The sequence below is a fragment of the Portunus trituberculatus genome, chromosome 47, assembly GCF_017591435.1.
Source record: "Portunus trituberculatus isolate SZX2019 chromosome 47, ASM1759143v1, whole genome shotgun sequence".
NCBI lineage: Eukaryota > Metazoa > Arthropoda > Malacostraca > Decapoda > Portunidae > Portunus > Portunus trituberculatus.
In genome coordinates, this window is record NC_059301.1 from 8,183,049 (window position 1) to 8,210,999 (window position 27,951).

Below are 27,951 nucleotides of genomic sequence, written 5' to 3' on the forward strand. Positions count from 1 at the left end.
CAATAATAATAATAATAATAATAATAATAATAATAATAATAATAATAATAATAACAATAAGAATAATAATAACAATAAGATCAGTAATAGCAATAACAACGATAATAGTGATGATGATGATGACAATAATAATAATAATAATAATAATAATAATAATAATAATAATAATAATCAAAACTGTCGATAGATGATAAAGATCCTCCTGAGAGAGAGAGAGAGAGAGAGAGAGAGAGAGAGAGAGAGAGAGAGAGAGAGAGAGAGAGAGAGAGTCTGACATTTATTCTGTTATGTTAATTAACTTCCGGTAATTTTAGCGAATATCATGACAATGCACTATGGCAAAGTGTGTGTGTGTGTGTGTGTGTGTGTGTGTGTGTGTGTGTGTGTGTGTGTGTGTGTGTGTGTGTGTGTGTGTGTGTGTGGTGTGTGCGTCTTTGGGGTCATTGCACTATTTATGTAACCCGATGCCAAATTTTTCACGTCTAGTTTTGATCAATATATTCACGATAATAATGCGATGCTTAGTACTACACGTCCGTAATGTAATGAAACGCTATTAAATGACCCGTTGTCTTCTGACCTGCCTCTACGCCAGATCCGGCCACCTTTCACCGGCTGCTGAGTAGATAATAATACCCTTTCTCTTTTGCCGACGAGAGGGAAGGGGCAAACTCCATGTTATATCAGAAACAGTATAGTTACAGTAGATCTGGTAGTGGTAGTAGTAATGGTAGTAATGGTGGTGGTGGTGGTGGTGGTGGTGGTGGTGGTGGTGGTGGTGGTGGTGGTGGTGGTAGTTGTTATTGTTTTCGATTCATTGAGGACAGGGTGAGCGTCTCAGTGAGCGTGGCGCAAGGTGGGAATGCCATGGTTCCCATGATGCCCCAGAAAAAAGTCTGCCGGAAAATGGGACGGATTCTCTGTGCTTCTATATTCTTTATCGCAGTCTTCTTGTTTGTCTACCTATTTCCATGACCGGTCATTCATCCCTCCACACACAGCTGTGACCTTCATCCCCTCAAAATCTATGATATGAAGTAGAGATCCCCGAGTAATCGCTAGACTTCACGTTATCTGCCACACCCTGTACAAAATTTGGCTCGCTCTTAAATGTGATTCAACTCCATTCATGAGCAGGGAGTGGAGAACAAGTGTTGGTAACAGAGCGCCATTGAAAGAAGGAATAGTCATGATGCTGTTCACTCCCACGATCAGTCGTACCCTTGCAGTCCGCGGATAGGCTCGGTGGCCGGTTACAAGAAGGTCAAGTGGTGGAGAGGAGCGTCATTTACCAGTCTGCCTTGCTAACTAGTGTGCTGTCAGGTAAGGATTCTGGGGCATCACATCTGCCTTGCTCTTTGTAGAATTTGCTCGCTCTCTCTCTCTCTCTCTCTCTCTCTCTCTCTCTGAGAGCCAGGTGACAGTACGATTATGAAAGGCACTACAAAGACCAGGAGTGAACGATGAAACTCTTCATAATCTGCTCTTCCTTCCGTTTGCTTCAGTATTTTTTCTACTACCGTAACTTCACTTCTTTCAAGAGGGAGATTTCAAGGCTTTTCCGTAGGTAATTCTGTACCGGCCTTCAGCGTTTCCTGTAGTTGCTGACATCTTTAACTCGCACTTAGACCTAAGGCCTTACGCTCAATAATAAAAGGAAATCGTTGAATAACAAATGCCACACACCAGAATCAACCCAATCACTCAATCAAGTCTGAATTTATTCATTATGTTTTCATGGACATCCACTCATTTTTCATCTTCCATTTCTCCTTGTACTCAATCCACCTTCGCTGAGATAGGAGGAGGGCAGCGCGACGGAGTTCTAGTGGTGGTATATTGGCCTCAGCCTCCATCTGCGCCACACGAGTGCAGCGCAGGGCTCCAAGACACATTCGCACACATTCATTCTGCAGTACATCCAGCCTCCTCAGTGTTGGTTCCGACGCAGACCCATACACCGGTGAGCCATAGTCTAAATGAGAAAAAATTAATGACTTGTACACCATTAATAAAGATTTTCTGTCTGCTCCCCATGAAGTACCAGAAAGGTATTTGAGGACATTGATTTTTTTTATGGCAACGAATAAGCAATTCATTAACATGAGTCTTCCAATTGAGTCTGCTGTCAAAATGCAGATCCAAGAACTTGACTGAATTTTGAAACGGTATCGGTTGGCCTTGAAGAGCTAATTGCAAATCAGGTACGTTACGTCTACTGAAAACAACACCGATACACTTAGCAACGGAAAACTTAAATCCCCATAGCGAGGCCCAATGCTGGATGTAATCAAGAGCATCCTGAATCCGCCCTGCCGAGAACTGTGCGTTAGGCGAGGAGTGCCATAACGCACAGTCGTCACCGTACAATGAGTACTTAAGATTCCTAGGGATGGGAGTTGTTGACAGAATATCATTAATCTTTTAGAGATTTCGGTGAAACTTTTGCTGTTGCGTTAGACATATCAAAAGCTTTTGATAGAGTCTGGCATAAAGCTTTGATTTCAAAACTGCCCTCCTACGGCTTCTATCCTTCTCTCTGCAACTTTATCTCAAGTTTCCTTTCCGACCGCTCTATTGCTGCTGTGGTAGACGGCTACTGTTCTTCTCCTAAACCTATTAATAGTGGTGTTCCTCAGGGTTCTATCCTGTCACCCACTCTCTTTCTATTATTCATTAATGACCTTCTTAACCAAACTTCTTGCCCTATCCACTCCTACGCTGATGATACCACCCTACATCTTTCCACGTTCTTTCAGAGACGTCCAACCCTTCAGGAAATCAACAGATCACGCGGGGACGCCACGGAACGCCTGACTTCCGATCTTTCTAAGATTTCCGATTGGGGCAGAGAAAATCTAGTAGTTTTCAATGCCTCAAAACTCAATTCCTCCATCTATCAACTCGACACAACCTTCCAGACAACTATCCCTCTTCTTCAATGACACTCAACTGTCTCCCTCTTCCACAATGAATATCCTCGGTCTGTCCTTTGCTCATAATCTTAACTGGAAACTTCACATCTCATCTCTTGCTAAAACAGCTTCTATGAAGTTAGGTGTTCTGAGGCGTCTCCGACAGTTTTCTCGCCCCTCCAACTGCTTACTCTGTATAAGGGCCTTATCCGTCCCTGTATGGAGTACTCTTCGCATGTTTGGGGGTTCCAGTCACACAGCTTTGCTTGATAGGGTGGAATCGAAAGCTCTTCGTCTCATCAACTCCCTCCTCTGACTAACTGTCTTCAGTCTTTCTCACCGCCGAAATGTTGCATCCCTTTCTATATTTTATCGCTATTTTCATGGTAACTGTTCTACTGATCTTGCTAACTGCATGCCTCCTCTCCTCTTGCGGCCACGCTGCACAAGGCTTTCTTCTTCCTCACATCCCTATTTTGTCCAACTCTCTAATGCAAGAGTTTACCAGTACGCTCAATCATTCATCCCTTTCACTGGTAAACTCTGGAACCCCCTCTCTGCATTTGTATTTCCGAATTCCTACAACTTGTCTTCTTTTAAGAGGGAGGTATCGAGGCATTTGCTCCCCTAATTCTGGCTGACGGTTTTGGCACTTTTTGAAGTCTTTGGAGAGCCAGCGCTCAAGTGGGCCTTTTTCTAACTTTCTTTTTTTTTTGCCCTTGGCTGGCCCTCTTCCCTACGTAAAAAAAAAAATAAATAAATAAATTATACAATATAAAATGGGACTAAGAACACTACCCTGCGGCACCCCGTTCTCCTGGACGAAAACGGCCGAGATTACGTTACCAGGAAGCTTGCAGAGAATGTTCTGTCCTGAAGAAAATTATAAAAAAAAAAATATGCCAAGTTACCTCTGAAGCCATGAGCGTAGAGTTTCATGAGGATACCGTGTCGCCATGTCAAGTCGAAGGCTTTGTGGATGTCTAAAAACATCCCTAACATGAATTTTTTTGGCAAATGCCTCTGAAATGCAATACTCCAGGTGTGTTAGGTGATCCATCGTGCTTCAGTACTTCCGAAAGCCCGACTGCTGATCACCTAACAGACCCTTCGCTTCTAAAACAAAAAGTAGCCTTCGCTTTACCATACATTCCATGACCTTATATAGACAGCTCGTGAGCGCAATAGGACGAAACGCACTGGGGTCCTCTTTTTGAGGATTAGAATGGTATGGGCGAAGTGTTTGGTTTTTGTGAGACCGTCAACTTTACATTTTATAATTTTGGACTGGAATGAATGACATGATGATATTCAACGTGTTCATGTATGATGTGTATACTTGTGAATCGTCAGTGTGGAAAGAAGTGAAATATAGGAAGCGCATGTGTGTATAACGTATATGAGTGAATGTGGTAACTGTAATATATAGAGAAAAGTATATGAAAAAAATAAAACGAGTTTCTAAGTCTGTCTTAAAAGTGAAAACGTGTGTCACATATAACAGAAAATGGTATGAGTGAAATGGATGACTGAATGATCACTACAGCCTAACCTTGAACGGCGCCACAACACCTCGCTGCTGCTGCTGCTGCTGCTGCTGAGGTAGAGGGAGCTTTGGTGTAATGCGCGAGTTGTTTGGGTTACCAAGCAGTGTATCCGAGATAAGTGCACCAGAATACTTTTATAAGGTATACCTGCTTTGCCATAGACTTGAGGGCGTCTTTGATAACTTTACCGACGGCAGAGTAAAGATTGTCGTTACTTCTTAGATTTATGTAGAGAGGAAGTTTGCTTGCTAGCGATACATCTGTTCACTTATCTAGTGTCATCTACATAGTATGCATTATACTTGTGATTGTCCTCAGGAAGGGGAAAATGATCCTGCAAAAGTAAACAATTCGCGACAAAAAGAAAAAGAAAAATCCCATCGGTGTAATCACTGGTTAGCGCTCTCTGCTCACAACCAAGAGGATCCCCGGTAGAGTGGAGACAATTTAGGTTTGTCTCCCTGCACGCTCTGATTTCTATCTACAGTGCGTGGAATAAGCACAGGAAGTTAGCCAAAGGGTTGCGACCTTGTAGACCCATGTGCGTGGAGAGGTAGTGGTGTTCAGCTTACCTTCAACAACTATTAGTGAGGACACTGACATCTTGAAAGCCTGAAAACAAAAAGAGAAAATAGGCACATGTTCCTTTCCCAGCGTGGCCGCGGCGGCGAGTGGCGAGTGGCGAGTCAGCCCCACCAACGGGACGACAGATGACGCGTGTTGTGTTACGAGCATGACGTACTTTATTGTAACACGTTTACTCACACACACACACACACACACACACACACACACACACACACACACACACACACACACACACACACACACACACAATTTATTTTGTAAAATTCAGAACTACTCTGTCACTATGCTGTGAGCGGTGTGTTTTACATTGTTACATCTGTTCCTGTCTTCAGGCTAATTCCTTCTCATCCTTTAGGGAACTTGCAGTTTAAGTGGGCCTTTTTGTTAATATTTTGTTGCCTTTGGCAAGCTTCCCTCTTGCATAAAAAAAGCTCATCCCGCGCCATAATATCGGGTTTATATGGTGGCAATAACAGCTTAACAGTTAACAAAAGTGTACAGAAGCTTCATTGTGGACTCATTGTTTGTAGTCAGGAAATCCTGTCTTAGCAGCAGGGAGAGGATATACAATTTCGGCCACTTTTTTATTTCTGTCCTAAGGTAGATCATGTCTTCTCGCGCTGGTACATGACAAACTATTGACTCGTGCTGGGAAACTACGTACTCGTAATTAAGTCATCTCTTGACGACAACAGGAAACGTGTTGACATACTGTCTGGATAACAGGCAAAATAATCAGTCTAAGTTTGAAAATTGTTCATGGTAATAACCGATTGTTTGACCGACTTCTGAGAGCGCTATTCACTGCATCTCTTGCTTTTTCCTTCCCACCACTGACATGAAAACAAAGAAAGTGTACAAGAAGGACTGGGTACTGATACTGATGCAAACATTGGAAATCAAATAACTTCGAATTGGAGATAAACTAGTCTATACGATAAGAATCACATAAAAAGAACATTATTGCTTAGTTAATATGAAAATTATAAAGAAGCAAAGGCGTAAGTAAAACAAATACAAAGAATGAACATATGAAGAAAAGCTAACAGCCTGAAGATCAGATAACTTTAAAACAAAGATAGCTATTACAACTTAAAAATGGTAAAAAAAAAAAGTTTATGAATCTGATAACAAGAGGCCAACATGCCAGTCATGGCTGGCTGGGTGACAAATGAAATGGTCCTTATTTACGTAACGAGATGAGAGAGAGAGAGAGAGAGAGAGAGAGAGAGAGAGAGAGAGAGAGAGAGAGAGAGAGAGAGAGAGAGAGAGAGAGAGAGAGAGAGAGAGAGAGAGAGAGAGAGAGAGAGAGAGAGAGAGAGAGAGAGAGAGAGAGAGAGAGAGAGAGAGAGAGAGAGAGAGAGAGAGAGAGAGAGAGAGAGAGAGAGAGAGAGAGAGAGAGAGAGAGAGAGAGAGCAAACACGCCAGCAGGTACGGTGGTTATTAACAAAGTAACCACCAGTACCAGTTACGCCACGACTGGGCAGAGTCACCACTGCCCTGAAATCACCGGGTATACCTGATGACCGCTGTTATCAAGGCCTCACTTCCCCACCAAGACATACGACTCATTACCCAATCTGCCTAATTCTCTTCTAAAGATGGCTGCATAAAAAAAAATCTATTCCAAAAACAGTTAGTGAATTCAGAAAAGTCTTTGATACTTATCTTGAAAATTCTATGACCACCAATTAAAAAAAAATTGAAGATTAATAACAAAAAAATAATAAAAAAAGAGGGATTGCTAAAACAATTCAAGTGTTCGATAACTTCCTGTTGTTGATAAGCGTCTTTCTTTATTCCATTTAACCATTTCAGTGTCCTTGAGAAGCCACGACAATCACGGCCACAGCTGCTCCCTGCGCCATTTTCCACCATCCACCCTCCACAATCCACTCTGGTTTTACCATAATTCCCTGCACTTCATTCTCCTCCATGTCACATCACACACTCCTTTATTCCCAACTTCCGCACGACAATCTTTTTTTCCTAATATAATCCCATCTTTCCTTCCAGGTGACCAAAGCTCTCCCACTAAAACAACTCCCTCGATAACCACAGTTCAGGCAACTGCCGGAGCGGCGTCCGGCACACACTGGTACAGTCCCCGCGTCAGTCCACACCCCAGGCCGGCACGATGGGCGAGGCGGGAAGAGTAGTGGACACAGTCAGTGCAGAGCTAGCGAAGGATGAGAAGGCAGGGAAGAAGGAGAGTCTGAAGGAAAGCTTTCGACGATTCATCAAAGATCTAACGACACCAAGACTGTTGTTGTATAAAATCCTTTACTTTTTATACCTCGCGGGTAAGTAGTAATCGAGGGTAATCTTTTGTCCCAGTGTGTGTGTGTGTGTGTGTGTGTGTGTGTGTGTGTGTGTGTGTGTAATTCACTGTTTGATCTGCTGCAGTCTCTGACGAGACAGCCAGACGTTACCCTACGGAACGAGCTCAGAGCTCATTATTTCCGATCTTCGGATAGGTCTGAGACCAGGCACACACCACACACCGGGACAAGGTCACAACTCCTCGATTTACATCCCGTACCTACTCACTGCTAGGTGAACAGGGGCTACACGTGAAAGGAGACACACCCAAATATCTCCACCCGGCCGGGGAATCGAACCCCGGTCCTCTGGCTTGTGAAGCCAGCGCTCTAACCACTGACCTACCGGGTGTGTGTGTGTGTGTGTGTGTGTGTGTGTGTGTGTGTGTGTGTGTGTGTGTGTGTGTTTCTCGTTAAACTATCCCTTGAACTAAAACCCCATCCTTCAATCCAGAGTCCACAAATCAAGTGTAATAGATGTAACATGCATTCAGTGCATGAAACATATCTTTCTACCTTTCTATTTCCATTCTCATCATATACTTATCTAATCTTCTTTAATAACTCCCTCATGACCCAATGTTAACAACCTGACTATTGAGTCTATTTCGCTCATCTGCTATTATATTTGATATCAATTTTCCTTCTTTTGCTTATTTTCCAATTTAACTTTATCAAGTTTAAACACATTACTTCTTGTCTCATCCAGATTTCTAATCCTAAGAATATCAGTTACGTTCTCTTTGTTATATCCACTGTACCAATAAGAGATGAGGAGGCAATAGACAACTGCCGAAAAAAAAAAAGAAAGGAAAAAAAAAAAAAAAAAAACTCAGTGCCGTGTCCAGCACTGTATCCTGTGAACTTGTTTATAACCCAGTGACAACCTTCATGCTAAGGATAAATGTCTTTCTTCACAAAACTCCACATGAACCTACACGAATATCCTTCACTCAAATTCTTGTATTAACTACGGCAATTCCTATATCAGCCAACAAGTGCATGTCTGGGGAGGGAACTGTTCTGCTATCGACAGTACGTGTCTTGATACATCCCTAAAGCCCTTTTTCATTAATGTAAGCAACGTTCGCAGCCTTCGATAAACATTTCAATCGGTGGAACACCACCTCTCTCACCTCTCCTCTCCTAATCCTCCTCTTGTCATCACCGATGCGTTGGATGCTGCATTTATCAACGCCACGAGCTACTTGTTCTTTTTCCCACGCCCTTCAATTTTTTCAAATTTTCAACTATTTTTTTTTATTTATTCAAAAGACTTAGGCGAGAGTTACACAACACAGATTAATTTAATTTGAGTCTGGCCACTACTGGAGAATCACTCTCAAACTAAATTAATCTGTGTTGTGTGCCTCTCACCAAACTCTTATGAACAAATGAAAAAGATATTCAGACCACATCTCTACTCTCTTCCCTTTCGCAGTGATCACCGTTATTGGAGACTTCAATGTTCCCCACATGCTTTTGCTTTCCATTCCCTTCACTGATCAACCTAGTAAACTATAAAGCCTTTTACTTTGCTATCCTTTATGATTTAGAGTAATTTGTGCAACACCTTACTCGTACTCCTAACCATCTTGGAGATACGACCCGATAATCTTGACAATTTTCTAACCTCTAATCCTTCTTACGCTGTCAATCAGTCTTCACTGTTGGGTTCCTCAGATCACAACCACATATGTGTACTATCTTCTCATATCGCTCCAATCCCTCCTAAGGATCTGCCTCTACTAATTGGGTTGTCCTGAGAAGATATAATTCTTGATTTTTAATGAAATGAAAACTGCTTCCGTGTCAGAGACCAATCTCTCTTTTTGCTGAGTGCATAACAAAGGTGATAGTGTCTGACATGGAGACCTACATTCTTCATTCTTCTCTCGATCTAAACCTTCCGAACGCAAGCTGCTCTCGAGCTATACATGATAGGGAGGCCGCTCACAAACCGTACTTGAGCCTTGCAACACCTGAATCTCATGTGCTTTATATTTCTGACCAAAATAACTCAAAGAGTATTTCCCAACTGCCAAAAACTCCTTCATCAATAGAAAATGTTAAAATCTTTCCCTAACAACTTTTCTTCATCTTTCTTTCATTTAAAGCTGATGGTACCACCGTCATCTTATCCACTTCTAAACCCAAACTCTTCGCTCAAACCTTTGCTAAAAAGTCTACCTTCTTTGATTGAGAGCTTGTTCCTCCCTATCCTTCATCCTCTAACTATCGGAGATCCTTCGTTGGCCTAAACCCTCGGAATGTTTATAGATCCAGTGGGGCCCTTCCTATTATTCACCGAAACTGTGCGTCCGTGCTTGTACCTTGCCTTGCTAAACTCCTTCAACTCTGTCTTGCAGCATCCATCTTTCCTCCTTGCTGGAAGTGTCTCTTAAATTTTGCTACTACTACTGCTTTTACCCCCTCCAACTACTACCGTACTATCATCTTTGTAAAATCCTTCAAACTACCGTACCTTTGTAAAAAAAATATTTATTCTAACTTCTAACCATCTTCTTAAGGCTTCTATCCTTCTCCCTGTAATTTAATTTCGTTTCCATTCTCACTATTGCTGCTGTGTTACATGTCACTGTTCTTTCCTAAGTGTAATAAGGTTTTCCTCAAGGCTCTATCGTACCATTCGATCTTATTCTATCGTTCGTCAAAGATCTTCTGTGCCAAATTTCTTGAACTGTTCATTCCTCTGCACTTTTCCACGCTTTTCTTACAGACGTCCAACGCTTCAGGAAGTAAACTCACGCAGCGAAGGCACAGATGACATGACTTCTGATACTCTCAAAAACTCAATTCGTCCTTCTATCAACTCGACACAACCTTCCGGACAATTAACCTCTCTTCTTCAAAAACATTCAACAAACGCCCTCTTCTACAGTAAACATCCTTGGCCTGTCCTTTACTTTTAATCTAAACTGAAACTTCATTTCTCATGTCTTATTAGTAGCTTGGATCTTTCATGGCATTCCCTTTCTGTCCGTCACCGATCCACTTCCTAAAGGTTCCTCTCTAATTCTTTGAAATCCACCCTCATAAAGTTACGTATCTTACTATGTCTCTGACTCCTCCGAAGGCTTCCTCCTTCTTCTGATTAAATCTAATTTCACAATGATCCCTTCTAATTTTCCTTCAACTCTTACCAGTGTTACTGTTTTATTTATATTTGTATGATTTACTAGAACATTAGTGTGTGTGTGTGTGTGTGTGTGTGTGTGTGTGTGTGTGTGTGTGTGTGTGTGTGTGTGTGTGTGTGAGAGAGAGAGAGAGAGAGAGAGAGAGAGAGAGAGAGAGAGAGAGAGAGAGAGAGAGAGAGAGAGAGAGAGAGAGAGAGAGAGAGAGAGAGAGAGAGAGAGAGAGAGAGAGAGAGAGAGAGAGAGAGAGAGAGAGAGAAGACACAGGCAATGGTGGTTTCTCGGTCATCAGCCGCCATGGCAGCAATGGCAGGAAAGTTGTCTTTTGGCGGTGCTGCTCTCCCACTCCAAGAAGAGGTCAAGATACATGGAGTGGAGGTGGATCAAGGGCTGAGGTTTGATAGCCATGTCAAAACCATTGCCAAGAAAGCCTCTCACAGGATCTCAGCTCTGAGAAGGGTGGCTAGCTTCCTCGACAGGAAGGAGAGACTGCTGTTGTACAAGGCACAGGTACGGCCCCACTTTGAGTACGTAGCACTCGCCTGGATGTCCTGTGCCGCCACACACAGAAAGAGGCCGGACAGCATCCAACACCGCGCATTACGGCTAATAGATGTCTCACCCCCACCTCACCCAGAGCCTGAGCGTCCTCTCGATTCACTGGAACACCGCAGAGACGTGGCGGCGATCGTAGTGTTCCATAAGTCACAGGTGCAAAAAGTGCTACGTCTAGCAGGGCTGCGTCATCCTCTAAGGGTTTCCACACGGAGCACGAGAAAGGTACTCAATGGTGGTGACGCCGTAGAGGTGCCGCGTTCACACGGGTATCAGCACCAACGCACCTTCGCAGGACGTGTCTCCAGGATGTGGAACTTGTTTACGGCCGTGGTGCCTCACGTCCGGGAGATGAACACTCAGTGTCAAAATGATGGCTCATAAGTGGAGACAGACACTGCCAACTCCACTGACACTCATCGTTACGTGATACTCAATGCAGTGCAGTGCAGTGAAAGAGTGAATAGTCCTCCATCTATATACTGACCATTTAGTCTTAATGCAGCATGTATAGATGTAAGATACATTAACATACGTAGATACTAAGTTTATCTTAAGAAATATTGTATATTATCTACCTTAAGAGTTTTTGTAAATATTGTAAACAAATAGATAGTAGTACCCTTAGAATAGGTAGCACACGATAGTGCGCCTTTGGGTACACGGTCATTTGTACTAACTTATGTTTAAATAAAGAGAGAGAGAGAGAGAGAGAGAGAGAGAGAGAGAGAGAGAGAGAGAGAGAGAGAGAGAGAGAGAGAGAGAGAGAACAAGTAACACGTCGCTGTAGCAATACTGAGGAGTGAGGTGCGTGCTGGTGATAGTGATGTGGGAAACGCTTTTGAAACATCGAGTGCTAAAAGGAGCGTGGTGAAAATAGTGCTAATGTGCGATGGGAATAGTGATTGAAATCAACTTTAAAGCTGACTTTGTGGCGTTAAACTTTAATTAAGATTGCCCCCAAAAAAAAAAAAAAAACATCCCAGAAAACAAGAAGCTTGCTTTCCATTATCATCAACAGTAACGCCACAAGATTCATACTCTGAGTCTCACCATGGTTGTGTTGCAGCGATAGTGATCCTGTGGCCGCAGTTCGCGGTGCACCAGGCGGCGCTGGGCTTCAGCGTGGCCCACACCGGCATCTTCAGCACCGTGGGGTCAGCATTCAACATCCTCACGCCTTTCGCAGGCTTCGTGGCTGACAAAATAGGAAATTATAAGGTTAGTTCATTATGAACGACTACTATATCATTTTTTTTGTTTCTTTTATTTATACCATGTGGGCTTTTCACGGGAATTTATGGGCTATAGAGGATACTTTTTGGGGTACCTCCTATCTCAAAGCCCCATCCGCTAGGAAACCGTTTCCCCGAGTGAGGAAGCCCAACCTACACTCGGACCGTGGACAGGATTCGATCCCGTGCACTTGGAGACCCCTCGGACCTTTGCCCAAAGCACGCATGGTTCCACTGTGCCACTACTATGACTGTTTCTGCTGTTTACTGCTGCATAACACAACACTGTAATATTTAAACATATATTGTGACATACAAGAAGAGGGATTGGTTGGAAGGTTGTGTCGAATTAAAAGATTGGAGGAACTGAGGTTTTGCTCTGTTTCAGTCTGAAACTTTAGAGGTCAAATTCAGTAATTAGTTGAGAGAAAACGTTCAGGAGACTCGCAGTAAATGCCACACTCATCACTTACTTTTCTATAACACACAGGTGGAGGCGGGAAATTATATGCAAACCTTTATTATATGTTAAAACGGAGATGTGGATAGTACTTTCATTGCGGATGTCCGATGCATGGCTATATTATATATAATTTTCCTCTTCCTACGCTTCCTGTACTCTTGAATGATTTTTTCTATATTCTTCATCCCTTTCCTTCAATTTCTATATCATCATAACTCTCCCTTTTCTAGGTTTCCTTTATTCTTTTAAATCTTCATTCTTTTCTATATAATGTTACACCTGTTTTACACCTTTGCTCTTTCTTACTATTAATATACATTTCCTCTCTCTCTTTCTCTCTCTCTCTCTCTCTCTGTGTGTGTGTGTGTGTGTGTGTGTGTGTGTGTGTGTGTGTGTGTGTGTGTGTGTGTGTGTGTGTGTGTGTGTGTGTGTGTGTGTGTGTGTGTGTGGTCCTATATTCGCTTGAATTAATCATTTTAGTTTTTTATCCTCTTCCTTGTTTTTCTTCTCATCACTGCTCTCCTGCATCTTCCTCTTTGTCCTCCCTTTCCTCAGCATCCTGTTCCTTCTGCTGCATCTCACTCAGCCTCTTTCTCCTGCAGATAATACTCGTGTTATCTACTGTGCTGACATCAGTGCTAGCCTCCCTCCACACCTTGGTGCCCAGTGCCATGGTGCCTTTCGCCGCAAACACCACCGACATCACTAACATCACCGACGCGCTCACCACCACCGCCACCGCCGCTCCTGCCAACACTACTTCTTCACCCGCGCTTGACGTAGATCCTGAGCTGCTCACTATCACTTTCTGGACTTACCTGGCTGTCCGCACTGCCCACGGGTAAAAGGAAGCATGTTTGTTTCGAAAACCTTCACCGTAATGTATTCTTTCTTTTTTCTTATTAATTCACTTGTTTTACCTGACTGTCTTCTACAGGTAATATGGCTGTAACTTTTCTACCTCCGGCTTCTTTTTAATGTTTGTTTTTCCTTTGTCTTCCTCCTCAAAATCCTGTATCAAGTTGAGGATCCAAAGTTTGAGGAAAGAAAAAGGAAAGCAGAATGAGCTACGATAGCAAAAATGTACGAACAAAAGCACGAACTTAACAATTCCCTGTAGATGATGCGATACTCTCTCCCTCCCTCCTTCTTAAGAATCGCGCCAGTGCCTATAAAGAGTGGTGTACTAGTAAGTGTTTGTAAGCCCACCAAACAAAGCACAATCTAGCCAGCGCTTTATTCCTCTCTCTATTCCACTTATGCCCCTTACTTGGTCGGCACTGCAGCCACCTCTCATCTCACGAGTTGCCGATGCGGGGAAGAAAAGAATTCAGATGCACAGACCATCGTCCAGATCATAGCCCTAAATAAATTTTGAATAAATCAACAGATAAGCGTGTGTCCAACGAGTGTCCGACGCTGCTTTGCAAGTTTTACTAGGAAGACCACCACGTAATCACTACGCACAACAAGCCATGCAAACACAAGAGGATATAGATATTTTCTCCAAAGCTATTGTAACGCGTGACCTCGAATCTAACCCAGTAATGACAACAAGGAATGTGTAAGAAAGAAACTTGTACACCAAAGCTGAATGTTCTATGAGAATCCTGACAAGTGGCTATAAGGGTACTGTACAAATGATGAATCCATCTTTACTGTCGCAAACAACAGAGGTGGAAATGTGCATCTGCCTTATATCGACCCTCCTGACTCCTGCGACATTCAAACCACTGTTAAACACACTACCAAGAAAGTAACTGATTGTCCTTTGCTTTGCGGCACAGATGTTCTTACTACTGCACCACTCTGCACTCTCCTCTTAAAAGGCGGAGTTTGATGGGGCCGCCGTGGTACAGTGGAACCATGCCTGCTTTGGGATCCGAGGGGTCTCCAAGCGCACGGGTTCGAATCCTGTCCACGGTCCGAGTGTAGGTTGGGCTTTGTCACTCGTGGTAACGGTTTCCTAGCGGGTGGGCTTTGAGATAGGGGATACCCCAAAAGTATCCCCTTTAGCCCATAAATTCCCGTGAAAAGCCCACATGGTATTAAAAAAAAACAATGCATTAGTCAGAGTGGGTCAAGGCTGACTAATTCATTATTGAGCACTGTAGTATAATTTCCCCTCCTCCTGCTTATACAACCACAACAACAATAACAACTAATTCTTCTACTACCACCTCCAGTACAGTATCACAATGGGGAGTTTTCGGAACTGTCATGGCCGACGGTTGTCCCCTAGTGACATGAGCTAAAATATTGTTGTAGTAAATCCCAGCTGGGTACAGATGCATAGAACATTGATTATCATGATAGTATTGAAATGATGTATCGACTATTAAATATCCTGTGTGGATAATATAGGGAGAATATGGTGAAAACAGAGATATTTTTGTTGTGATTATCTAGTAAACTGCTAGTAATATCTTAAATAAGGGATACTACAAGTATAAAATCTATTGATTTGGACAATGACAAAGATAAATAATCAGACTACGCTATATAACATGACACAACATACTCAGTAAGATTGTGATAAATGGATCTAGTTATTTTCATGGGGATTTTAACATCTCTTCTCCCGAAGCGAGCGACATGGCAAAGTAATCGAGCAGCAGACGAGCTGTTGTAGTGTCCAGCTACCGTAACCCATTGCTCACGGCGTAGTGGAGATGGGCACCACATATAAGAATCAACTTCTTGTATAACAACGTGTTTCCCAGGTTCAGCCAGCGCGGCCGAGTCAGGTGTTTGTTTTGGTTAGAGATACAGCATTACTATCGCCAGGACACTCCAGTTGCCTATTTTTAATTCATATTGCTGTTTTCATGTACTAGGAAGTAGATCTATGTAATTTTGGACTTTTAACTAGCACAGACACGTTATCTTTATGTCTCCTGTCGTCTGGATTATTACATTTCCGATCAAGGGTGTGCTGTTTTGGAAATCTGAGATGACCAAATAAATCTAAACTGCCGATTCACTAGAAAATCAACTTGTATACATTTGTTCATGAATAGAGTTTGGTTTTACATGTGTTACTACTTTGAAGGAATTATGTAGAAAAATATGTTATATAAGCTCATTGCATTTTTATGTATGTAGAATGATAGTGTAGGTATATCTGATATTACTTTTATGAGCGACAAGGAGACAACCCTGGTGCTGCCACCTGATGGCAACCAGTAGTTCTGAAAACTCCCCATTAGCACCACTATAATTCCTCCCCTCCTTCTCAGGGCCCTGCACGCAATATCGTACACACTCTTCGATGCCGCGGTGATGGCAGAGGTACAGGAGAAAGGAATAGACTACGGGTTCCAAAGAGCGTGGGGAACACTGGCAGCGATTGCAGCGTCCTCCCTCAGTGGATACCTGGTGCAGGCGACTGGAGGGTATAGGTGAGAGAGAGAGATAGAGAGATAGAGAGATAGAGAGAGAGATAGATAGATAGATAGATAGAGAGAGAGAGAGAGAGAGAGAGAGAGAGAGAGAGAGAGAGAGAGAGAGAGAGAGAGAGAGAGAGAGAGAGAGAGAGAGAGAGAGAGAGTACATTTCTTCCAATCACCTCTTTTCCTTCTCTTCTCATCAGTCATCACCCATCCTCTTCTCATCCTGCAGCGTAATCTTCTACGTGTCTACGGCGCTACAGTTGCTCTCCGCTGGTCTGATGATATTCCTCAGCCTGGACTTCAAGCCGCCCTCCACCGACCTCACGCGTCACATCCTCCGGCTCTTTGCAAACGCCGAGGTCATTCTGTTCTTCAGTGCCATTCTCGCCTCGGGTAAGGACAACCATCACTCACCTTCATTCACTTCACTGGTGTACACGATCACTTATTATTTCTTCTCATTCTTTCCTTTCTCTACGTATTCTGAAACGCTTGGGGCTCTTAAAAGGATTATTCTCAAAGGGATCAAGTAGTTTTCAATTTTTTTTCTTTGTTTTGCATCTTGTTTCCTTTTCTTTTGTTTTTCCTTTTTCATTTCCAATATTCATTAATTCCTTCCCCTTCTCGTTCTAAAATGGAACTTTCTTCTTAATCTATTGGATCTTATTTCGCTTTCTTTCTTACTAATTTTAATTTTTCTTTCGCTACTGATTCAAAAACCTTAATTTTATTACCTCTTCTTCCTTCATTTATATTCTTATCCCACTATCCTCATCGATATCTTCTTCGTACATCAACATTCACATCCCCTTCACCAGCAGGCATCATTCTTTATTTACCCTTAATTGCTCTTCATTCCATCTAAACCCACATAACAATCCTCAACGCCACAAACCATCTAACTCTCCATCGCCTTGCTTAGGAGTGTTCTTCGGGTTCCTGGAAACCTTCATGTACCGGTACATCTTTAGCCTGGGCGGCGATAACAAGCTGCTGGGACTCACAGTGACGGTGGGGACGCCCTTCGAGTTCATTTTCAACCTCCTGGCTTCCTTCATGGTGCCTTACACCGGCCACGCCTCCATCATTGTCCTTGGCCTTGTGGGGCACGCCATCAGACTGTTAGGTGAGGAGCAGGAGGAGGAGGAGGAAAGGCAGCAGCAGCAGCAGCAGAAATTGCACTAACAACACATTAACTGTAGTAGTAGTAGTAGTAGTAGTAGTAGTAGTAGTAGTAGTAGTAGTAGTAATAGTAGTAGTAGTAATAGTAGTAATAGTAGTAGTAGTAGTAGTAGTAGTAGTAGTAGTAATATTAATTACCTTTGTTGTAAAAGCAACAACTATAGTTTGAGGAGGCATAAGAAACAACAGCAACAACAATAACCACAATAATAGTGTAAAAAATATCAACAACAAATATGACATACTGTTCAACAACAGGAACAATTACAATGACTTCAAAAGCAACAGTAATATCATCAACAACAACAACGAAAACAAAAACAAAAACAAATACAACATAAGTAGGAGAGCATTATCATAATCTTAAGGAAAACAAAAACTTTTGTTTCCTCCCTGAGTCTCCTGGTGCCTGACGATCTCTTTGCCTTCAGGGTTCAGCTACCTGGAGAACCCCTGGTTGGTGTTGGGGCTGGAGGTCTTGGAATCAATAAGCAACGGTCTGACATTCACCGTGAGCATGATGTACTGCACTGTTCTCTTCTCCCTGGAATCCATTGCTTCCTTCAGAGGGTTGTTCGTCGTTGTCTACTTCGGCGTGGGTAAGTCTTTCGGTCCATTTTTATGCTCTCATGATTTTCGGTGTATTCTTTCTATTTTTTTGTGTCATTTTCTTCTATGTAAGTCTTCTTCCTTCTATTGTTGTTGCCGTTCTGTTTATATTTACAATCAGAGAGTATCTTTATCGACATTCCATTCTGTATGCAGTTTTCTGTCCTTTATTCGGTTATATCCGCTCAATTTACAGTTAATGCAGTCTATAAATAAATCTTCCTCTTGTATAAAAAAAAAAAAAATTCTTTTACAGTTCTTCCTGTCATTTTCATTCTACTCATGCAATTTCATTTTGAGGATTTTTTCGCCCTCCAATTTGTGTATAAATTTGTCGCTCTTTCTCTTGACCTAAACTTTGGTTTAACACTTTGCCAACTTCGGTTTAACACAGCCTGTTCTCGTGCTATATATGATTGAGAGGTGGCCTACAAGAGGTACTTGAGCCTTCCATCACGTGAATTTCATATGTTTTATATTTTTGCCTAAAACTAGCCAAAACTCTTTCATTTATAGAAAGTTCCAAAATCTTTCAAGATCTAACTCCCTTCGTGATTTCTAGCGCCTGGCCAATAACACCTCCGACAACTTTCCTTCTTTACCTTTCCATCCTTTCCTTCAATCTAATGACACTATTGATATCTTATCTATTTCTATAGCTGAACCTTTCAATCAAACCTTTGCTGCTAAAAATTCCACCTTGGATGATCCATGAGCTTGTTCTCCTTCTCCTTCCCCCTTTGACTACTTCATGCCACACATTAAGATCCTAAGCAGTGATGTTTTTCACGCCTTTACTGGCCTAACCTTCAGAAGGCTTATAAACCTGATGGGGTTCCTCTTATTGTTCTCCGAAACTGTGGTCCCGTACTTACACACTGCATAGTCAAAATCTTCCAAATGTCACAACTGTATTATTTCACTACCACTTCCATTACTACCACCAGTCCCAACACCTCACGTGCACGTCTATAAAATAAACCTTAACTTTCGCAGGAAAATCCATCGGTGCTGGTAGCGGCTCGTGGCTCCAGGATGTCTTTGGTGAACGAGGATCATTCAGAGTACTCTCGTGGGTGGCCTTTGCCTCCGCCTTCCTCTATGCTGTTGCTTTCTACGGTCACAAGAGGTGGAGGATGTGGCGAGGGGAAGCAGAAAAGACTTCAGACGCTGTGGTACCTGACGGCAAGGTGTCAACAATATCACGTTCAGACATGCAAGAAATGAAGAACGGTATTGATAATCCTTCCTTGGTGTCGGATGAGTAGATACTGAAGGAGGTTATGAAAGTAGAAGAGGCAAGTGGAAGTAATGGAGGAGGCGGTAAAGAAGGAGATGAAGGTGGTGAATACGAAGTGGTGGAGATCGAGGTGACAAAAAGGCCATGGCGAGAATATTTATAATTCTGATGTAATTATTTTTATAGAGAATTACAGCGATTCGTGAATGAAGTGTGAAGTGCTGATGACGTGAAGCAGGAAAGCAAAGTGAGTGTAATGAAGGATGTAAATACTATGGAAATGTGCGAGAGTTATAACATTTCATCATTAATAGTATAAACCCATACATGGTAACGAATAAAAAAACGGGATAGTAGTAAGAGCAAAGGGAGCGAACAAATGCGATGGTACATGAAGATGGAGTACAAGAGTTAAAGGAAAGAACAGCCAAGTGCATAAGACATAAGATGGCACTAGTGTGAGGTTAGTGAAGCAAACTGGAGAAAAATATAGGAAATGGTTCCCATGAAATACTAAATATACCAGAAAACAATGGGTATTAAAAAGAAAATGTAATTTACGATGAATGAAAATTGATAACAATAAATGAAAAACCAATAGTCAAGTAATGATACTGGAAAAAAAGGAAGAAATAGTATGAACGTAAAAAGGTTGCAGGAAATATGAGGCGGAAATTGTGTTGAAGCAGTATACTACATATAGAAAACGAGGACAAAAGGTAGAAAAGGAAGGAAACAATAACATGGCAATAAACCAAGAAACTAAAGATAAATAAAAAAAATAAAACGCAAAATTAAAATATAAACAGAAAATTATCAATCAATCAATCATGGGAGCATACGCCAGAGGGCACGTCGCCTCACCTACCCTATGGCGCCACTCCAGGTGGTCATGCCTCACGAGTCTCCATGCAGGCTCCCTTCCCATGCCAACTAACTCAGCAGGAGGCATCAACTTGCCGCAGCCATGAGTTTTGTGGACGTCCCCTTGGTCTTCTCCATGCTGGGTTATCGCTATCAGAGACAACCCGATATGCAGGATCGGCTTCCGGGTAGCGTGCCACATGCCCATAAAGTCGCGTTTGGCGTTGGCGGACTATGCTGGCAATCAGCCTCGAATCAGACTGAAAGAGCAATCGCTGATTTGACACAAAAGTCACACCAGCGGTACCCCATGACCCTTCGAAGGCATCTACTATGGGTTTCACTGGCCGTATTACACTGTTTTTCGCAAATAATTCCTAAACGAATTGTCGGATCAGTATGGTATTTCAACACAAAGCCTTTTACACCCCTACCTAATTTATGGCCCACATATCATATTGCTATATGGGTTTACTAAGGAGTTTACTCTTGTATATTTAAGTCGAATCCAGGCATGGTCACTAAGGTCTTATACACATTCGAACGAGTGTGGGGTACTCGTCTAACCCCTCCTACACCCCTACCAACCCCCAGATTATTCCCTCCCTACCCTCATACCGCACGCCCAAGCCGCACGGTGCTGAAGGGGTTAAAGACAATCCTGTTGTTTTTGTTAATGGTTGTAAAGCTGTATGCGTGTGCTAAAGGAATATAATATTGAGGACCAAAGCACAAGCACAAGAGTAGGGGGTGGGGACGCATCTTCTGAATGTGTAGACGTGACTTCCTGGCTACGGCTTAATATACACGAGTAAACTCCTTCGTAAACACATACAGAAATATGCTATGTGGGCCATAAATTAGGTAGGGGTGTAAAAGACTTTGTGTTGAAATACCATACTGATCCGACAATTCGTTTAGGAATTATTTGCGAAAAACAGTGTAACACGGCCAGTGAAACCCACAGTAGTACCAAAGACATCAATTCACCTCTTCAGATCGGTGTTCAGTGTCCATGTCTCACAGTCGTAGATTAAGACAGGGATCACCAACGACTTGAAGATCCGAATCTTTGTACATCTGCTCAGGTACCGACAACACCAAATACTCGTGTTGAGTGAGTCCATAACATCGTGAGTCAGGCCAATCCGCCGTACAATTTCCTGTCTTGACCTACCATCGTTACGCACTACACTACTGTTAGGTTCACCGGTAAAATGGGTAAGATTGGCATCGGAGAGCCGGTGAACAATAACAATAAAAAAAAAAAAAAACAATGCAGGTTCAACTGGTGAGGAAATGCAAAGGGGGGCACTTAAGAAGCTATTTAATAACCCAATAACAATGAAACTGACATACACATATAGATATAACATGAAACACATGAAACTGACATACACACACACACACACACACATATATATATATATATATATATATATATATATATATATATATATATATATATATATATATATATATATATATATATATATATATATATATATATATATATATATATATATATATATATATATATATATATATATATATATATATATATATATAACACAGAAATAAATACAACAATAAAGAACCCAACTTAATACCTAACAATAATACTAATCCTATATGGAGGCAATGTGGAAAAAACGGGACGTGGGCAAATAATACTTATGAGGTGTCGCAGTGGTGAAGTGCTGGGTGAGATGGATCCCATGGTAGTCCAAGAGGCATCGTGTTCACTGGTTGAGGCCTTGACCTCGACTGACTTCCAGAAATCAGGGAGCTTGCTTAACACTTCCGCTTGAGTCAAATGGGGCTGCGTGAATCCAACTTCGGGACAGTAGCGGGGATTCATGAGACGGTGACGTGGAGGGTTCATGAGACGGTGACGTGGAAGGTTCATGAGACGATGACGTGGAAGGGGAGGTGGAGAGGCGGCGAACGAGGTACCAAGCAGAGGAGGTGATGTTAGTGGAGTATGTTACTTACAGACGGGCCGTAACACTACCAAGGCACACGCATGGACAGACTGTACTGTTTCATCCAGTAAGCCTCCAAACACCTGAACCTTGGTTTTCAGCCAGGAAACCTGGAGTCCCAAGGGCTTCACCTCTTCATGCAGTGCCTCTAGAGCTATTACCAGAACCTCCAGTGACTCAGCAAATATTAATGCATCATTGGCAAAAACAAGATCTGTAATCTCAGTATTGCCGACAGATGCTCCACAATGACTTTGGTCTACAACTCTGCCTAGTACCCAGTCCATGCAAATGTTGAAACGTGATGGAGCAAGCACGCATCCCTGCCTCACTCCCGTAATCACAGGGAAGAAGCTGGACACGCCAACTCCACACTTCACAGCACTCACAGTCCTGGAGTAGAGACCAGTTAATAGACCAATAATCCTTGCAGGATTCCCACAGAGACGCAGAAGATCCCAGAGTGTCTCGATGCACTGAGTCAAACGCCTTCTTGAGATCGACATAGGTTGCACGCATCCCCTGTCGAAACTCACGTCGGCGCTCCACCAGTACGTGAAACGCTAGGATCCGATCAGTTGTTGACTTACCAGCCGTGAACCGAAACTGTTTAGGTCTCTGGTGTTTCAGCAGGTCACTGCAGATACGCATCAACAGCAAATGGGCAAGCACCTTGCCTGGTACGCTGAGCAGTATCATACCGCGGTAGATGTTGCATTTCTAACGGTCCCGTTTCCCGTTCCAGATAGGGATGAAAAATCTCTTTTTCCAGTCAGGGGGAATGGTACCTGAATGCCATACAGCAGTCAAGACAGCATGGAACCCACGCATCATGGCCTCATCCCCTGCTTTGAGCAGCTCTGCACTGATGTTACAGATGCCAGCTGCCTTTCCACCCCTCAACTTTGCCACAGCCTTCTTGACATCATCAATGGAGGGTGCAGTTTCGTCAATGGTTGGATCAGCATCCAGCATCTGTAATCCTGTAGTTTGAAGCTGTCCGCTTGGAGGATCCACCGTGAACAGCTGCTCAAAATACTCAGCCCAACGAGCCATCTACCCATCTGCGTCCGATACGAGGCAGCCATCTGCTGTTCGGATAGCGCTCGGATGAGATGTAGACTTAGAACGAAGTTTCTTCAGGTCTCGATAGGCAGGTCGGAGGTCATTACCATTTGACACTCTACATCCTCAGCGAGACCCCTAACATATCTCTTTTTGTCTCTCCTCAGGAGAGCTCTAGTCCTACGTGACAGAGCCCTGTACTGGTCGTGGTTTCCAGCAAGTCTGGTAGCACGACTCTCCTCAATACTGTCCAGTGTCTCTACCAAGGCAAAGCCACTCCGTGACCTTGAGCACTCCCCAACACATTCCTTGGCAGCCTCAAGAGTCTCACACTTGAAGGTATACCTTAGCTCTACTGGGTCCTCGATGGTGTCAAGCACTCCAAACCGATTGGAGACTGTCACTGCATATTCCTGGGCACATGTCAAGTCCTTCAGTTTCTCTAGATGAAACACAGTGTGGTCACATCTTGGAGGCTTTCTGGACTTGACATGCAGCTTGTGTGTAGCAACAGAAAGCCTGTGATCAGTCGCACAGAACTTGGCACTCTGAAAAACCCTGTGGTTCTGAAGGATCCTCCAGCGAGTACTAACAAGAATATGGTCGATCTCCTTCGCTACCCCTCCGGCATTGCTATACCAAGTCCAGCGGTGCAGCGCTGGTCTCTGATATCAAGAACCTGCAATTCTCAACCTTCTGGATCTTGCAAGATTCAGAAGGAAAGAGTTGTTGTCGTTCCTGGTACCAGAGCCATGGGGACTCGCCATTTAATATTTACGTTCCGTCCCACCGTTTCAATTCCAAGCTTTTTTCTTCCTTATTGATCCCAAATATTATAGTTTCTTTATCACCTCCCTCCTCCTTTTTTTCCACCCAGCACCGGCAGTCTCCGAGCAGCTCGTATTATAAAGACATTCCCCGTGACTAAAAAGAGAAGCGTAGAGAGGAGGTGCACGCGACTAGAGGACAAAAAATAATTTCATTGAATAGCAATGATCAAATCTTGGTGTACCACAGTCAGGGGTTGTTAATATATAATCAAACATTCTATATATACAATCAAACATTATATATATATATATATATATATATATATATATATATATATATATATATATATATATATATATATATATATATATATATATATATATATATATATATATATATATATATATATATATATATATATATATATATATCAAAATGTATATAGTACAAACATTATAGTGAGAAAATTCACTCTATCTTACATTTTTACTTACACATACACACACACACACACACACACACACACACACACACCGGGTGGAGATATTTGGGTGTGTCTCCTTTCACGTGTAGCCCCTGTTCACCTAGCAGTGAGTAGGTACGGGATGTAAATCGAGGAGTTGTGACCTTGTTGTCCCGGTGTGTGGTGTGTGCCTGGTCTCAGGCCTATCCGAAGATCGGAAATAATGAGCTCTCAGCTCGTTCCGTAGGGTAACGTCTGGCTGTCTCGTCAGAGACTGCAGCAGATCAAACAGTAAAACACACACATGTATATTAACACACACACACACACACACACACACACACACACACACACACACACACACACACATGTATATCATATATATATATATATATATATATATATATATATATATATATATATATATATATATATATATATATATATAATGTTATTGTTCCAATTGTTGAGTTTTGCTGGTTCTGTTCTTTTATTTTATGGAATTAATTGTCACTACATTTAACAAAGATATTTAATTTTCAATTGTATTAGACTGTTTTCCTTGAAACATGTTTATTTTGTCTTTTATTGTAAATTTGCGACATCTTCTATTTCTCTCTTTTGATTACTTGAGCCAGATTCATCAACTGCTCTTTTCTTCACCGGCCTTGGACTGCCAACTTTCGCCCATAATTTCCTGCTGTAATTTAATATTACATTCAATATGTCCCAGTATTAACAGGATTTATGGTTTGTAATGGAAATTAAATATAAAACACTTATTTTTTTCTTATCTAATTAAACTGAATACTTTTATGTAAATAACCTTCAATGTAAATACTAATAAATTACATATAAAAATATTTTCTTTTTCTTTTCCAGCTCAATGAAGGTAAGAACCATACCCCCATGGTCCCCCTTAACATTCCTAATAAACATCGAAGGCCATGTTCTATATAAGATAACAGGGTTCAGTTTTAGGGCCATTGTTATTTCAAATATACATTAATGACTGGATAGTGGAATTAGTAGTGATATTAGTAAATTTGCAGATGACACGAAGATAGGTTGATTAATTAGGTGAGATTCGGATGCCATTGCCTTGAAGGCGGATTTAGACAGGATGAACGAATGGACAGACAAATGGCACATGCAGTTCAATACTAACTAGTATAGGGTACTTAGCATAGGTAGAGGTAACCCACACAATAGGTACACGACAAACAGCTAGGGACTGCCACGTGTAGGCCTGAGAGCCTCTTGCAGCTTCCCTATTTTCTTATATTCTTACATTATAGCACAGTTTTCTTTTCTTTTCCTTCTTGACTGACCTACAGCATGGCAATCGGCCTCAGCTCAGCTTGGCTGTCCATTATACGATTTTCATATTTTTCCTCCTCCATTAGATGCAGCGTGGAAACCAAGCTGAGTTCAGCACAGTTCTCAAGGCTCACTGTGGGAAGGGACTGTTGCCATAAAGACATGTATATCATCACATTACATGTTTACTTTTACTGTTAAGTATCATACTATTTTCCAACACACGTAACAATAATGTTGTGAAAAGTTCCTGTACTAGCTGGCTGCTCACCATGTCAGCAAACAGCCTGGTGGACAGAGCCAGTCGGGGAGACGGGCAGAGAGGGCACAGGTTGTTCCAAGGTGGACTTGGTTTGTTTGTATATTACGTGTCCTTATCAATAATACAATGTTGAAAGTCACTGTGAGTTGACTCTAAATTGCTGGCGAGCTCCTATATCAACAGAGGAGAAAGAGAGTGTGTAAGGAGGAGAATCACGAGTAGATAACACTATTTCTAACTATAAGAACCATAAGATGATTATTTTACTACTACTACTACTACTACTACTACTACTACTACTACTACTACTGCTGATGATGCTGCAACTACTACCATTAATGTTACAGCTGCAAAAAACAAAAACTAATACGCCTCCATCAGTACTTCCACCCCCCCACTACTATTACATAACATAAGAAATTTAAGGAAGATGGAACAAAAGGCCGTCAAGCCTACACATGGCAGTCTATGTGTGAACAAAACAACCTAAATTCACCTATCATCCTTATCCATACATTTGTCTAATCTTCTTTTAAAGGTTCCTATTGACCCAGCACTAACAACATGATTAGTGAGCCCGTTCCATTCATCAACCACTCCGCTACAGAACCAGTTTCTTTCCATTTCTTTCCTAAAACCTAAATTTCACAAGCTTGAATCTATTATTTCTTGCTGTATCTTAGCTACTAATTCGAAGAACATTGCTCATGTCCCCTTTGTTATAACCTCTATACCACTTAAATGCTTCCATCAGACTTAACTTAAGTCTCTCTAAGGAATGCAAATTTTGCATCTTAACCTTCGTAGGGAATATCCTCATCCGCTGTATCCTTTTAGACATTCTCCTTAGCACTGATTCTAATAGACCTCTATGCTTCCTACAATGTGGGGACCAGAACTGTACAGAATAATAACTGTACAGCATAATGCATACTTCAAAATATGTGTTACTACATTATTTATCCCTAGAAGGTGAGAAACCCTCCGTTTTCTCTTGGTGTGTGCATTTTCTTTAGTACCGAAAGATGCTCTAAAAGTCTAAAGTGTTTCTACTCTTGTGAAGCATCGCGTGATTTGTGGTGGCTGATCATCCGTTAGAATTCACACAGAGAGGGTGCTGTTAGTGGTATGAACCCTGATTCCTTCACTCCACACTACAGGCTGGCTCTACCTAAGACAGTGGCTCTCAAACTTTTTCACTCCATTCCCCCATCATGGACTCTCATCATTCGTGTGGCTCCCCTTCATTTTTCTCCCAAAGTCCACCTCTCCAAAAAGATAATAAAATAAGATAGAATGATGATGAAGAGAACACCCTTGCTGAGAAATGAGCCGCATGATGAACGACTGGAAGCATTAAATCTATTCAGCTTAACGAAGTGCAGGATAAGAGGACACCTAAGTGAAGTTTTAAAACATTTTAAAAAGAAATAACAATTTTGACGCTAATAAGTATTTTGTCGCTGATTATTCAGCATGGCTATTGGAAAAGCACTTCTGAACTTATCTTTTAAAATATTCATTCTTTCTTCCTTTATCTCTCTCTCTCTCTCTCTCTCTCTCACACACACACACACACACACACACACACACACACACACACACACACACACACACACACACACACACACACACACACACACACACATTTCTTTAGGTATGTAAGTACACTGACTCACTGAACGAGAATGAACTTGAGTCTCAATTGGTTAGGGGACCAACTGACTTGATGATCACCTGTCTAGAGTATCAACTGACTTGTGGACCAGATGACCTGAGTACCAGTTGATTAGGGACCAAATGACTGTAAACCCTACAAAGGTTCTGGAAAAGGCGAGAGTTCAGAGCTCCAGCTTTTACAAAGTTGACGCATTTGACCACTGCCTTCAGGATCTTGTAAAGTTCATCAGGGAGGGTTTTCGACGCCAGTGCAAAACGATGGATCATACAATGCACCCCCTTGGCATTCGGAGCTACTTCCTTGACACGCTTTTGAAACCCAGATTTTGATCCCAGCAT

General features: G+C 42.1%; 1 protein-coding gene and 1 pseudogene across 1 annotated transcript; one reads left to right on the forward strand and one right to left on the reverse strand.

Moving 5' to 3' along the window:
* The first annotated feature begins 6,954 nt into the window (after positions 1-6,954).
* LOC123498133 lies at positions 6,955-21,301 on the forward strand. The gene is made up of 9 exons (XM_045245308.1): positions 6,955-7,353; positions 12,151-12,302; positions 12,705-12,729; positions 13,335-13,620; positions 16,019-16,180; positions 16,401-16,564; positions 17,094-17,297; positions 17,785-17,952; positions 18,959-21,301. Exons 1-9 carry the CDS (start codon positions 7,188-7,190, stop codon positions 19,228-19,230), a joined length of 1,599 nt encoding a protein of 532 aa, XP_045101243.1. The 5' UTR covers positions 6,955-7,187; the 3' UTR covers positions 19,231-21,301.
* Positions 21,302-21,937: 636 nt separating this feature from the next.
* Positions 21,938-27,951, reverse strand: LOC123498134 (annotated as a pseudogene).